Genomic DNA, 15,249 nt, shown 5'->3' with positions numbered 1-15,249 from the left:
CCCAGGGACCAAGGGAAGGGGTTCCAAGATGAGTTTCCTGCTCCACATCCCACATCCTGGTGACACTGGGTGGGTCCCAGCAGGGAGGGAGCCCTGGGGTCCAGAGGGCAGAGCAGGAGCAGGCCCTGGCAGGGTGCAAACCCTGCACAGCTCAGACTTTGATGTGCTGCAAAAAACCACCTGGATTTGAGGTACCTGCTCCCTCTGCCATTAACCAGCTGCCCCTGCTCCTTTCCATGGAATCAATCTTAAGGAGTGGGTACTTCTAATTAAAACCAAAGTATCTAAATACAGTTAATTCTATAAATAAATTTGATGCTGCAGCAGCTGAACAGCTGAAAATGCTTCTGCTCTCTGCTGCCAAAGCTGTGACACAACACAAGATCACAGTGAGGTGCTGAATCCAGCACAAAAAGCTATTCCCAGTAGGAAAGGACACACATGGACAAATATTCCACTTGAAATCATTTACTGACACGTTGCCATGTTTTTCTATCTTGCTCAGCATATTTTTACCTTTGTTATAAAGTACAAATGGTTTTATATTTTTCTGATATTAAAAAAATAGGCTAACGAGGCAAAAACTCCCAGTTTGAATCAAAAAATCCTGCTGTAAGAATTGAAAATTGTAAGAGACAAACATAAAACCCAACAAAGACTGAACAGAGTGTACCATGGCACGACTCATCCACCACACCAAGTGGAGAGGAATCTCTTGTTCCCAGCTCTGCCTTTGGATCCTGTGACCTTGCTGAACTGATGTGAAGTTGGTGTTACACATACAACTCAAAAGGCACTCGAAAGTCACAAGTTCCTGAGCTAACATGGGATGTATTCCCAAGGTAACAGCTAAAACAAGCCAGAGAAAATGTTTAAAAACTGGTATTTGGTTTGTGTGAGTAGAGTCAGCACTCAGGAGAACTCCAGCTGAGAGCTGCTGCTGACAGGACTCAAGTAATGGTGAGGACATTGGTGTATTTGCTGTACATGGAAAAAATAATTCATTTATGAACATCCTTAATAGTAAATTAACCTGCTAAAAGACAGAGAATTGTTGGCTGCAGTGTTAGAACAAGACCAAGAATGAAATGTGTGTGTGTGGGCTTAAACCCACCAGGTGGGAAAGGCTGTGCAGTTAAATAACCAAAGTTGAGATGCCACATTTACAGAGATTATTTGGCCCTAAGAGAAAAGGACCAGGAAAAAAGCAAAATATGGATCTGGTATTTACAGATCAGTTATTTAAAAACCCAACAAATAATACAACCAAAACCCACACAACCTACAATGTGTGCTCAGAGTCCAACAGGTAATTTCCTAAGTTGTGATCCACACAAATTCCCTATTTGCAATTTGGCTCAGTTTTCACCCAGAAAAGCCCAAGTGTGACAACACTTCTCAAACACGGAATGGCTCCTGCCTGACGATGCAGAACAGAAATAAAATTTTAAAAAATTAAAAAGGATGACTGGTTTTGGCCTACCTAATGCCAGAGCTGCATAGGAGAGCACTAAGGCCAGGGCTGCTGCCACAGTGTAAGGCCTGCCCCAGCCTGGAGCAGCAGCCAGGGTGGAGAGGGGCTGCCCAGGCCCCAGGGAGGTCTCAGGATTCCAGATGGTCCAGCTGGGCCTCGCTGTCTGCCCTCTTCTCCGGGGATGTGTACAGGAAGTTGCAGCAGATGTACAGCGGGAAGGTCAGGAGTCTGCTGTCCAAATTCATCACGATCTGCTCCTGGAGCACACACAGCACATTTGTGTGGGGAGGGGACCAGAAAGCACAACACTGACACAGCACTCACTCTGCACAGCTCACTGGCTACAGACTACAATCAGAATATAGACATAAAGCAGAGACAGCTCCCCTTCACCTCAAGTTTCTAACACTGACACATTCTCAGCCTGCCCACAGCCCCCGCCCCAGAGCTCCCAGCAGCACAGGGAACAGCCACAGGAAATGCTGGAGCACATTTCCCCTCCAACATGCTGGGGAGAAAGGGACAGTTCTCAGCTTTGGGAGATTTCACCAACCAGGCATTCCACAACAGAAAGCAAACTTCAGTTTGTGGGTAGGAATTTTTTTGTTCCACTCTAGGAACGGGTTTTGGGGAAGCAAAATTGAAACTTCAACCTCGTGAGGATGCAAAACAACTGAAACTTCAAAACTGAAACTTCACCCTCCAGTGAGGATGGCACTGACAAGGGAAGGTTTTCTGTGTTCTCACCACCTTTGTATCACTGCTGGCTGGGATTTCAGAAACTTGATTAACAAGTCCCACACATGCCCCACTAAATCCTGCTTTCAGCAATGGGTGGAAAAGGGCACTTGCTCTAAGAAAACTCCACTCCTCTCCGGGGCTTTCTTCAATTTATTTAATAGAGTAATAAATCCAACCCTTAAACAACATGCAGACATTCTTTTAACTCCTCAGTTTATGAGAGTCTTCACATTCTGGATTTGCCTCTAAATGAGCAGTCTGATGGCCAGATTATGCAGAGGGTGATGCCAGCAGTGCTGAAGAGCAGCTGAACATGACACTGGCAGCAGACAGCAGCACCACAGGCACTCATTTCACTAATATGGGAACTAATTTCACATTATCAACACTCATGAAACCTACACTACCCTACTCTAGATCCACTTCACAAATTAGCTTAATTACCCACACCTCTAACAGGAATGCCTGAGATTCCACATAAGCAACGACAACAGGAACAGCAACTCCCCTTCAAAAGCACCGGTGACTTCTGAGCATTTTTTTCATGCCTTGAACTGCAGCACTCAAGCCCACAGACACACCTGGTCCTTCTCCAGGGTGAGGATCTGATACCCTGTTGTCCTGCTGCAAATCATCTTCCCGCTGCAGTCGAACGAGGCCAGGCGCAACCTGGGGGCACACAGACCACCTCAGCCTCCCCAGCTTCAGCACCCCCCGAGGAGGCAGGTGGGGAACACGCTGTGACAGAGCCAGCAGGGCTGGCAGCAGGGAGGGAGCTGAGCCCAGGGTGCACCTGAAGGCGATGCTGCGGCGGGGCTGCAGGCTGACGGAGCCGCTGCACGGCTGGTTCAGCGTGTTGCGCTTGAAGATGATGTAGCGGTTGGTGTAGGTCACCAGCAGGTCCAGGCCGAAGTTAAAGCCAGTCCAGCGCCAGCAGTACTGCAGGACAGAGGGGACACACACGGGGGACACACACACAGAGGGCACACACACAGAGGATGGGCTGTGACACGCAGCAGGAGCACCACCCCAGCTCCGAGGGGTCACTCCTGAGCTGCACTGGGGGTTCAGGGATCCCTGCCAGCACCTGCCTGGGACACAGAACTTGGTGGGGACAACTGTGACAGCAGCTGAGGGTCAGCTGCCTCCCAGACAGGCAGGACACATGTCACACCAGTGGGTATCAAATACCAGCACTGGGTAATGGGGCTGATCTGTGAGCCCCAGCCATGCCCGGAGCGCTCCTCGGGGTCAGCAGCCTTGGGTTATGTGACCTCAATGGGAAAAATGAATGTTCTCAGTTCATTTCACACGACCTGTTACCTAAAGTCACCGAGGGGCCCTGGCTCTGAATGTTACACATTTTATCTACAGAACTTCCTTCTCCAGCTGATAAGTGATCAGAGCTCTATTTAACTGCCTGCACTAACAGTTTTCTCAGTCTTGCAGCACAAGAGCACAATGAAACTCCAGTTCCTCACTCCTTGCAGAGACACGGCTTCCATCCCTCTGGGAAGAAAAAAAATGGTATCTTTCTGCATGACACCTTTTGATGCAGTTTGCCAATGAGGACGCAGATGATTTGGAAATGCCTGACTTATCTCAGCCATGCCAGCCCTGCAGTTGCCACGTGCCACACTTACATCACCATCCTTGGCCAGTTTGCGACCACACCTCATGCTGTTTCCTTCCAGTTCCTCCTTATTGATTTCTTGAGGCCTGAAAAAAACCCAAACCAGCATCTTTAAAAAGACTTCAACAACTTTGTGTGATACCTTAATGTGGGGAAGATGAATGGACTGGGTAAGCTTGTCTGACCACACAATGATGGAATACCCTGAGCTGTAAGGGACCCACAACTGACCTTTCTCTGAGCAGAGGCAGGACTGGATGAGCTCTCAGAGCCTCTTCCATCCCAAACTGTCCCATAAACATCCACCTACACTACAAAACTGCAAAATAAACCAGGCTGTGACAGCTCAGTTAAGCAGGACTTCTACAAAACAACTTTTCCAGATAAAATAATAGCTCTTGCAATGCAATACATTCTCTCAGCCTTGTAAAAACCCAAGTGTTTTTTAAACACAGCAGGCTGACTTCTCAGACACAACCAGAGACAAGTGCTGGGGCACAGCTGCAGGGCTCTGCACAACAGCAGTGCTATGAAGCAGCAGCCACGAGACACTGGGAGAGGTTTCTCAAGGGGCTGGTTATGCAACTTGACTAAAAAAAAAACCACTTCCCCTCAGCGCTCAAGAAATGAGAGCTCCTGAGATGCAGAGCCCTTGGCTGTGTCATCCCACACCAAGATCAGCTCCTCTCACCCAACACTTCCCCTGAGTCCAGCACGCAGAACAGCCTTGCAGAGCCAGCACGAGTGAGATCAGCCCTGATTTTCCACAGTTGTGTTACTCACTTTGCTTCACTCACCGTGACAGCATTAACCCAACACCCACTGCCAGAAAGTGTCCAAGTTACACCAGGCTGAGGGCTGGCAGTGAACTTTATTAATCCCAGGGACATCAATCCCCACAGGCTCAACTGCAAACCCACAAGACCCAGCAGTGCCCTCCAAGCCAGAAGAGATGCAGCCTCTGTTCTCCTCCTGCTGCTCACTCCACAGCAACTCACAGCTAAATCTTTTATAAGCTCAGCCCAGGTCTCTTCTCTCGTGTCTGTAAAACCCAATCCTGGGAGGTGAAGTGTTCAAAGAACAGGTTATGCATACAACTCATCACACTTCAACAAATTCACCCAGGAACCTCCCGTGTGCTTTTCCCCATCTTCCAGCTGAACTGGTTCTGTGGCTGACCTAAATGCAGTAATGGTGATAAAGGATTTATTTCTGTTTAATTAGTGACAAATTTCACAAACATTAGTCCATAATGCTCAGACTGACATTAACATTCCCCTCTCCATCCCTCGAGCAGCCTCAGACAATGCAGAACTTCAGCTTGAACCACTTCCACCAGCTGCCACACAGGGAACAGTGGAGCCATTCTGTTTCCTTCTTACACACTGCCAAAGAGACTTCTAAGAGCAGAAGTGATTCCAGTCCCAGACTTGAAAGATCTGTCTGGCTTCTGCCACAAAACACATGTTTAATTTAAAAAAAAAGTGATCCACTTTAACACAAGTAAACCCTGAGCAGCTACAGTTCAAAGCCACAAACTCCACTGCTAACGCTAAAAAATTCTCCAATTCTGAAGAGTGAATAAGACGTTTAATCCTTTTAAATGCAAACTCAAAGCAGAAAGGAAACGCTTTCTTCTCCTCTCTCTAGAGCCACATCACAGTTTCCAGGCAGTGCCATTTCCATGCTGGCAGTGCTGGAAGAAGCAGGTGCAATTATGCCCTGCACCAGGTGGGATATGGAAATAGAGCCTTACTTCAGCTCAGAGGAGTCAGATTCATGTCTTGCTCTGATTCCTAAGTCTGCCTCCTTACCCCTGAGGGAAAACATGTGTTTGATGCTGACACGGGCAGTAGGTGTGAGAGGAAGAGCAGCAGAGCTGGATAAACCATGGGCTTATAAAACCTGAATTCTTTTCCTGCAGCTACACGTTGGTCAAATGGCCAAAACATTTGCACTAACACAAAGGAACAGCTGCATGTCTGCCCTTCGGAGGCTGAGACCTTTGCTTTTCACTGTCTTAAAAGAAATAAATGTGGAAAAATACTCTGCCCATTCCAAAAGTCATTGAAATCCTCGGCTGTAGCTGAATTTTGAAATTGCTCTTTTCCAAGCTGGATGACCCCCATCACCCTCACTCTGTGGGAACTCCCTTTTCCAGAAGCATGTGTATGCAGTGGCTGACAATTCAAATGCTCCCACTGCACTCAACTACCGAAACACATCAAAATTAGCAAATACTGCCTCTTGTATCAGAATTCTGGTGACTCACTTCCCTATGAAGCCTGTTTCCCCCTGAGCCAGGAGGTGACATTGCTCTCAGACACAGTCACAGCAGCAAAAGCCTTCCCACGAGAGCAGCATCAGAAACAGGGCACAGCCACCCAAAATTCACCTGCAGGAGCTGAATGCGAGAGCCACAGTTCTGCACCTTGCCTCCACCACTTCCCAAAGCACTGCTGCCTAACAGAACAACTTTCTAAAGATCTTGGCTATTGTTCAGACCAGAGTTTGAGGCTTTTTTGAAGCTCCTGTTACAACCCAACACGTCCCTGCCCACAGTGTCACCTGCTGGGTGACAGGACAAAGGAGCAAGTCAGCCTGCTGGGTTTGGGGAGGTAACAGGCATTCTGCAGCTGCCTGACTTGGCATTTTTTCTCCTCAAAGCACTCTAGGAGCCAGCAGAGAAGACAAAGGCAGGACCAACTCCCCCAGCTACATTTTGCCATAGTTTTGGTGTTAAATCCAGGACCTGGCTCACTGCAGCATGGCCAAGAGCAAGCAGAAGCAAGGGGAACAGTCTGACGGCCAAAGCATCCTTAAAATGGAAGGCTCAGAAATCCCCCTTTCACAGCCTCAGCACAGATTTCCAGGTGAAGGGCTAGTGAGAAGCATTAACCCACATGGAGGAAAGTACAGAACTCATGTCCCCCACCCAGCATTTCCCTCTGGTGCCATCAGATCAGTTTTCCAGAGTTCTGCAGGTTGAGGGAGGGGAGACCAGCCAGCCCAGGGGAACTGAGAACTCAACAGAGATCAAGAGTTCAAAAGCACTGAAGTATGCTTCCCCCCTCCTTTTAATGTAAACTCCAAAATAGCTCATGTCAGAATTTCTATGAGGAAGGTTTCTAATTTAAGAGAGAAAATATACCTACCCAATATCATTGTCTTGTTCTGCTCTGAGCATGGCAAACCACTGCTGTTTGTAAACAGAGGACAGCCATTCTAAAATTAAAAAAAAAAAAAAGTTTGGTGTTGCCTTTGGAGCTGGGAATGGGGATGGTCATATACATTCTAAATAGAAATAAAATTTCATAGAAATAATAAAGTTACACTTATGAACTGGACAAGTGTATGCACCCCACCCCCTTTAACTCCCTGTGCTCTCCAGCTCCCAGGCACAGGGGAAAGGATCAACATCCACAGCTAACAGCAGCCACTCCAGACTGTGCTCATCCCCTCAAACACCCACTGCTGCCACAAGTGATGCAACTCCACATGTTTTCTCAGCACACACAGCCCTGCTCAGCCAAGGAGCTTGTTAACAAGCTCTGGGGAGAAGGTGCTGTGCTCTGAACCCCCAGGGGAACTCTACATAAGCTACAGAAGGAGAAAACACAATCAAGGGATAAAAGAAAGCAGCGACTTAACACAAATATGGTAAAACAAACACAAGTTGTACCCTGCTAAGAATAAACATAAATCATGTCTTCCTTGGAGAACACACAAAGATTTTATTGGCTGTGTTAATTTAATGTTGCAACCAAGAGATAGAACAGAACAAAACTCAGTAGTTTGTCAGGCAGTTACACAAAAGGGATCCCAACATCACAGGGTGTAAGAAGTTCCTAGCCAAGATAACAAATGGGGCAAGGGGGCAAGGTCAGAAATGAGAACCACCTCTGGGAAATGGGCTGGGTGAGAGAACAGGGAGAGCCAACGTGACTAAAACCAATCCAGGAAGCTGCTGAATGGGACAGAAGTGGGGAGAGGCCAGATCATGGATGGAAAACTTCAAACCAGCCTTTGTCCCACTGACTCTAGAGTGAAAGTACAGACTGTGATAGGAACAAACTGGGCATCAACCAAAGTACAACTGACAATAAAAAATGAATTAAGGAAACCTACACAGGCAAGGAACAGAGAATGGATGTGCTAGAAGGGAAGGAAGAAATACCAGAAGGGAGAGCATCTTCTCTATTTGTGTATTGCAGGTGTCTATTTCCTACCTCACATTTCAGCTGCAGCTCATCTGCTGATTTATGAAGAGGGAAAGCAGAGCTGAGGAAATGCTCACAAGCCACCAATAAAACAGAACAACAAACACTGTGCTCACACAGACACATTATGTATTCCTGTCTCTTGCACCTTTTCTGCACAAAGATCAGACTGCAGAGAACTCCTAACACAGAATTTCAGTTCTCCCCTCCAGGACCTACACACCAGAGTATAAAAATAAACAAATAATCACAGCACTACTTTCAACTACTCAGTGTGATTTGCTTCTCTACCTCCTTGAGAACAATTTCATCTGGAATAACCTTCCAGCAGAGCACAAACTACCCAGCAATGGCCCTGCCTGCAGCCTCTCAGGTACACAGCATCCCCTCAAATACTGAATGCTGGCAGCCACCAGCCTGCTCCAAAGTGCAGCCCAGGAGTTATCTCAACCTCCTTGTAAATGAAGAGCAAAAGGTCTGATCTTAACACAGCTCGTGGCTGCACCCTGGCACAGACAGATTAGAGGGGCAGGCAAGCCCCAGACAGCACTTCCCAGCACACAGATCCTCCTGCATGCAGCACGTGCCCTGTGCCCCCTTTCCTTACATCACAGGCCCTGTGTCCCCTCTCCCTGTCACCACAGTGCCACCCTGTGTTCCCTCTCCCTGTCACCACAGTGCCACCTAGCTGCCTGTGTCCCTTTTCCCTGTCACCACAGTGCCACCCAGCTGTCCTGTGCCCCCTTTCCCTGCCCTGTGCCCCCTTTCTCTGTCACCACAGTGCCACCCAGCTGTCCTGTGCTCCAGTCCCCTCCCCAGCTCTGTCCCTCCTGGGACATGCCCAGCCCCTCCCTGTCTCTCCTGGGCTGAAGAAGCCGAAGGCAGGAGTGGAGGCGAGGGCCCAGCTGTGCCCAGCCCTCCCTCCCTCACTCACCTGAGGGCAGCAGGGCATCCCTCTCCACGATCCTGGCTGAGGCCAGGTCACTGATGATGTACTGCAGCCTCAGGTGAGCGAACACGGGCACGAAGGCGCTGCCCTGCGCCGACTCCAGGAAGGCAACGTCGCCCCCGAACTCTGCAACACAGCACCCACACTGTGGTTTGCCTCCCCAAATCTTCCCACACCCTGTTTATACTGCATTTTACTTATTGGTTAGAGAAAGTTATTATTGGTGTTTAATGGCTTTGATTTTATGATGGTTATTGAATGGCTTTTGCCATTAAAATGGAGAAATTATTGGGCCAAGGGCTGGCCAGCTCCTCCTACCTCTCCTGCGCTCAGCAAACCAGGCATCAGCTTCAGTCAGCACCTGCTTGAAAGACCCATTCCAAGAAGGCACGAGCTGAAGGAACATCCACTGGGCAAAACAAATAAATTCTAGTGAGTCAGCTGAAGTTTCAGGTAAGAATCTGCATGTTAATAAGAGACATTTCCAGAGTACATTCATTTCTATAAAAGTTCTGCTATTCTACTAAATACTTCCAGTCAATCTTACAAAGGTTCACTGCACAGAGCCCCAGGCAAGTACCTTTTTGAGAGCAGTGTACACATCCATCTCCACCTGCAGCACAAACAGGTTGGAGGAGCTGATCAGCTGCTTCATGAGGTTTATGCTGGAAAAAATCAATTGTAACAGGTCAGTGAGACACAAAAGAGAAAAAGGAGAAGGGGACGCAGGGAACAAGCAATGGCCAGAAAGTGATCTGCAGTGGGCTCCAGCCTTGGGCAGGGACTGTCCTTCATCCCTGCCAGGGAAGTGCAGCCCCAGTACCTGAGCTCCTTGAAGAGTCCAACACTCTGGTGAGTCATCAGATTGTTCAAGAGCCACTCAAGGCACCTGCAAGGAGAGCAAGGAGTTAGGACCTCTGATTGTTCCTGCTCTGTGTCAACACTGCTGCAACAGCTGCTCCCTCAGTAAATCTGGAGCCACCACTAAGCTGGGTGGGATTGTGGATCTGCAGAAGGAGCTGGACAGATTCAATCAATTTAGATTAGCCACTTGATTTTTTTTTCCCCTGTTTGGGTGGTCAGGCATTGGAATAGACTGGCCAGGTATGTGGTGGAATCACCAGCCCTGGAGGTGTGAATCTGGCTCTGGATTATGTGGTTTAGTGGTTTCAGTGGTAGTGCTGGGTGGGTGGTTGGACTGGATGATCTTATAGGTCTCTTCCAACTCTGATGTTCTAAGATTCTATTCTAAAGACATATTAAAACAATTAACCTGGTCATTATGCTACTGTGTGTAAATTCACTGTTAACTGGCAATGTCCAAAGCAGTTTGGAGACAGTAATTCTTACTTTTTCTTCACGGAGTCCAGCCCATATGTCCCTGCAGAATTGTAATAACCACACACAGTTTGGGCAGTGATGGTTTCCTTCATTGTTTCACCACATTGCTGGATTAAGCCATCCTGCAGGAAGGAAAAAACACAGACATTCTGAGTGTTCACTTCCCAACAGGAAATGTCAGACACAGATTTTCATGCCTGAGCCACCCCCTAAGTCCCATAGTGACTGGTGCTATGCTGTTCAAACCATTTAAACCACCATTCCTCAGAAACACAGATGTTCCTAAAGAATATTTCCCATGAAAGAAAAGGGTACTGAATGCCTTCAGGGTAGAGCAAGCAAGCTCCAAAACCTATTTAATCTACTTGTAGCTATCACTCACAAATCACTTAATCTCACACCTCAACCTTAGTCACAGCATTTTTCAATAAACCCACTGCTTTGTGTTTGGCTTTTTCCCCAGTTAGCCTGAAAAGCTGATTCACTCCTCTGGGTGAAAACGGCCACGTGGGCGAGGATCCCCTGAACTGCTGTGCTTCTTTCAGGTAAAGACAGAAGGAACGGCGTTATTTCTGACTCACCAGCTGCAGCATGCAGGCTGCTGCCAGCAGGGCCACCACGCGGCTGGGGTTGATCAGCACATCGTCTCTGTAGAGCGAGCCAAAGGCCACCTGCAGGGCTGCAGAGGGAACACGAGTCACAGAGAGGCACTAAACACAACTTAAACACAACCTTAAAGTCCCTAAACACAAGCAAACCCCTCACTGCACGCTCACAACCCACAACCAAACCCCTCACTGCACACTCGCTGTGTCTCAGTGCTGGTTCTTTATCTAGAACAACTGACCAGACAGAAAACACAACAAAGGGCAGTAACCAATCCATTACTGAGCTCCCAGATTTAAACAAACTCTCCAGCACCCCTGAGAGTTAAAAAACTGCACAAAGAGAAGCTCAACCTCATGAGCCTTCTCTGAACATCACCAGGTTTAACCCAAGCTCTCCCTTCAGGGTTTTGTTAAAATAAAAGGCTCCCACTTACCTTCTACATCAATATTTTGATCAGGAATCTCCAGCTCTATGACATTCATGCTGGATTCTTTCCAAGAGCCACTGAACATACTGGAAAAGTAGCCTGACTGTATGAAGGAAGAGAGAAAAAGAAACTCAACTAAGAGATTTCATCCCACTTAAAACTGCCAAAAGCAGCACCAAACACGGTTAATATTTACCTTTATGCAGAACAAAATATATTAAGGGAGCTTTCACAAGCTAAAACATTCTGACAGACTCGAGGGGCTGACTGTAGCTGCTGTTTCTGACACTCAAAATGCCTACAGGAAAGTTGGGCTCCGTGTGTGCAACCAGAGTAAGGAAAGAGTTTGAAAAGGCCAGAAAAGCTACACAAGCTCTTTTTCCCACAAACCACATCACCAGTGGGGTGACAATTAGTCCAAAAACTAAGTCCTTAAGGTTACTGGCAAATAACAAATCCTGCAGGCATTAGGGAATGCCAGTTAGGGGTGGAAAAAGGAAAAAAAAAAGGCATGCAAGACATACAAATTACTGTACAAGGCTGCAGCCTCATACCAAGGACACAGACACACACACCATTTACGGCAATATACCTTTTATTATTAAGTGAAAAGCACATAAAACTAGAATTTGAGGTTTCCATCCAAAGGAAGGGAAAGATAATGCTCTACTAGGGTTCCTGATTTTCCTTCCCAGCAGCAGATGTGCCCATTATGAGATGCTATCAATGCAGTTTACCTGAGAGATCAAAAAAATAAAGTCTATTTGTACAGCACTGCATTCCCTGACCTCTTCCCTCAGCATTTCAGCTCATGGCAGCAAATAACACAAAACTCAATTCTGATTTCATTTGATCAGGTCAGTATTTTTGTACCCTTGGTGCATCCCTAACTCTGAACCCCACATGTTCCTATCCAAGACAGGGCCTCACTCATCTCTGTCCCCCTCACGAGGCTGCCTCAGCTGTGCCACAGAGATCACCTGCCCAGTTTCATAAGGATTTATCATTTTTGTAACAGCATCATGAGAAAGAAATGCCCCATTTCTCAGAGCTGCTGTGACCAGCACCTGACTGTCCTTCCTGGAACCTGGGGCAGGGCCTGGGGAGAGCAGGGGAGCAGAACCAGCCAGGCTGAGTCTGCCTGGGGGCACACAATGGTATTAAGAGTCATTTACATGGAGTTATTCCTGACCTCCAACTCCACTTTACCTCCAGTAACACAACTGCAATGCAGGAGTGTGCCTGGAACAGAACCTGCCTGAGGAGAATGGTCAGCTCCCCCCAAAGCTCACATCCCAAAAACACTGCTCCTACAAGGGCTCTACAGACAAGGTCACAACTTTCAAACCCATCTAAACAGCTGCACTCACAGAAGGGATTTCACACCCAATTTCAGGGTCTCAGGAGCAGCTTCACCAACTTGAGACACAGCAACCACAGAACCACAGTGACAGGAAACAGCAGCCACATCAGTGCTGTGCCCACCCTGCACAACCCAGGCTGCCTGTCCCCATCCCTGGGGTGCAGAGTGGCAGTGGGAGCTGTGCCAGGCAGCCCTGCTCCTGTCACACACCATAAAACCCATCAGTGCCAGCTCTGCTCCTGTCACACACCCCACAGCCCCTCAGTGTCACTGTTCCTGTCACACACCTCACAGCCCCTCAGTGCTCCCTCTCTGCCTCACTCAAAGGACTCTCCTGCCTGCAGCTCATGCTTGTTAAAAGGTTCTCACACTCCAAAAACAAAAGGCTTTTTCCTACAAGAAAGCAATGGAACACTCCCCTCACTGGGACCACACAAGCATTTGCAGAAACTGCTCTGGAATTCAGGCACTGACACAGCAACAGCCACAAAAAACCCCAGAATTGGCTCTTCCTGTCACTTGTTGCACCAGAGAAAGTGCAGCCAGGTGTGGAGCAGCTCCCTGTGCCACCGTGTCCCACCCCTGCTCTGGCTCCCACTGCAGCTGACACACAGGTGCCCTCCTGTCCAGGTACAGCACCTGAGGGCTTCACACCAACCCCTGCCAAGGGCAAACCCCTGAAAGACATGGGCACAAGTGAGTTTGGTGTTTGAGGGCACAGCCAGGGCTCCTCCCTGCTGCTGCTGCCACAGCAGGAGTGACACAGCACAGACAGTGAAGCCACCAGCACCTCTGTGCTCCCACAACACAGACACAAAGAACTCCCCCTCAACACGAGCCCAACTGGAAATGTTTGTAGAAACAGCATCCTTTCTGGGCTATGCACTAGGGTTTATTCCTTTTCAGAGTTCCTGAGAAAACGCTCCCCCTGCAGCAGCAGAGATGCTCCAAGGAACCCTTTGTGAAGGCTGGTAACAATCACCTAACACCTGCAGTGACCCAGCAGCAGCAATTCCCCTGCAGGTCCCTGCACACCAGTCCAGGGGACAGTAAAACCGAGCTGGGGCACCACAAACCCCTTGTGGAATCCCTGCTTTGCCCTGCAAGAACATTCACATCACAGGAGTCTCTCAGCCACTTGCTCAGCAAACAAGAACATGTTCTCAGGACATCAAAGACAACTGTCAGGACTGTTTTCACAGACAATGCACCAAGATTAGGAATAAAATAAATTAAACAACATAATTAAGCGGTATGAGAAGCAAAAAATTTTTGAAATATGAACCTACAGCTCTGCTTCCCAACAGGAACTCCTGTTGCTAACAGGAGCTGGTTAACTGTTAACATCTACAAAAAGAGTTAAAGTCCTAAATATAAATTGGAAAAAAAAAAGAAAGATCACCAGTCATACTTCAGAGTTCTCAGATTCTCAGACATCCTTTTATTAAAAACACAGTTCCTACTGGGAGTTAGAAAGGAGCCACTTACCTGGCACAAATAAATTTTGTGCAAGTTCCACTCCTCTCCCAGAGCACAAATTTTGATATCACTGTTCTCCCCATTCAAAAACAGAGTCTGATAAATATACTTCGACGTGCTTTTCAATTTTTTCCTAGTAAAAACAAAACAGCACACCACGAACAGTGAGACACGCCCCTTGAGACTCTCCCAAGCGCTCGGGGGGTTGGTCCTGCCCAGCCCGGCCCGGCTGCCGTGTCCCCCGAGCCGGCACCGCTGCCCCGCGCCCGCCAGGGCCTTCCCCCGACCCGGGGAGCCCCATGAGGCCTCACCCCGACACCACTCCCGGGCGGGCTCCGAGAGGAGGCCGGGCCGGGCCCTGCGGCGTCCCCTGAGAGCTGCGCCCCGGCCCGGCATCCCCTCAGCCCAGGCCCGCATCCCCTCAGTCCCGGCCCGCATCCCCTCAGCCCAGGCCCGCATCCCCTCAGCCCCGGCCCGCAACCCCTCAGCCCCGGCCCGCATCCCCTCAGCCCCGGCCCGCATCCCCTCAGCCCAGGCCCGCATCCCCTCAGCCCCGGCCCGCATCCCCCCGGCCCGGCCCTGGATGCCCCGAGCCCCTCAGCCCGGCCCCCTCTGCCGGGCCCCGTCCCTCAGACCTGCGGCCCCGGAGGTGCAGCAGCCGCTCCTCCCGCTCGGCCTCGCCGTCGCTGTCGCTGTCGCCGGTTCCCTCGGCCCCGCCGCGCTTCCTCTTGCCGCCCTTGCCCGCGGCCGCCGCCTCGCCCCGCGGCAGCCCGGCCTTCCGCCGCAGCACGCGGCTGCCCAGCGAGCCCATGGCCGCTCCGCCGCCTCATGGGGCCGGAGCGGAGCGGGGCCGGAGCGGCGGCGGCGCTTCAGCAGCCCCGGCCGGCGGCGGCCGCGGCCCCGCAGCTCCGCGCCTGCGCGGGCGGGCCCGGCCGGGCCGCGGTGGCGCGGGCGGGCGCTTTTCCTGCGCCGCGGGCGGTGGGAGCGAGACTGCCTCGCCAGGATTGTAGGTA

The 15,249-nt window shown here is 49.6% G+C and overlaps 1 protein-coding gene across 1 annotated transcript; it reads right to left on the bottom strand.

Moving 5' to 3' along the window:
• Positions 1 to 452: 452 nt before the first annotated feature.
• GMCL1 (germ cell-less 1, spermatogenesis associated) lies at positions 453 to 15,096 on the bottom strand. The gene is made up of 14 exons (XM_030964331.1): positions 14,872 to 15,096; positions 14,246 to 14,369; positions 11,401 to 11,497; positions 10,940 to 11,037; positions 10,368 to 10,480; positions 9,841 to 9,906; positions 9,598 to 9,682; positions 9,336 to 9,426; positions 9,003 to 9,143; positions 7,004 to 7,073; positions 3,859 to 3,934; positions 3,009 to 3,154; positions 2,797 to 2,884; positions 453 to 1,731 (listed from the first exon to the last, which is right to left on the bottom strand). The coding sequence occupies exons 1-14, from the start codon at positions 15,045 to 15,047 to the stop codon at positions 1,603 to 1,605; spliced, it is 1,500 nt and encodes a 499-aa protein (XP_030820191.1). The 5' UTR covers positions 15,048 to 15,096; the 3' UTR covers positions 453 to 1,602.
• Positions 15,097 to 15,249: the final 153 nt, after the last annotated feature.

This window comes from Camarhynchus parvulus, chromosome 22, assembly GCF_901933205.1.
Source record: "Camarhynchus parvulus chromosome 22, STF_HiC, whole genome shotgun sequence".
Taxonomy (NCBI): domain Eukaryota; kingdom Metazoa; phylum Chordata; class Aves; order Passeriformes; family Thraupidae; genus Camarhynchus; species Camarhynchus parvulus.
The sequence above is the reverse complement of the archived record's forward strand: the minus strand, read 5'-3'. Positions and strand labels throughout refer to the sequence as shown.

Bases quoted from the DNA above. Each gene is read 5' to 3' on its own strand.
- GMCL1 (XM_030964331.1), bottom strand. From the start codon at position 15,047: ATGGGCTCGCTGGGCAGCCGCGTGCTGCGGCGGAAGGCCGGGCTGCCG. The intron at 11,498-14,245 runs GTAAGTGGCTCC...TCCTTCATACAG, and splicing joins ACAAAATTTATTTGTGCCAG to TCAGGCTACTTTTCCAGTAT. The intron at 3,935-7,003 runs GTAGGTATATTT...GGTTTTTTTCAG, and splicing joins GAACAAGACAATGATATTGG to GCCTCAAGAAATCAATAAGG.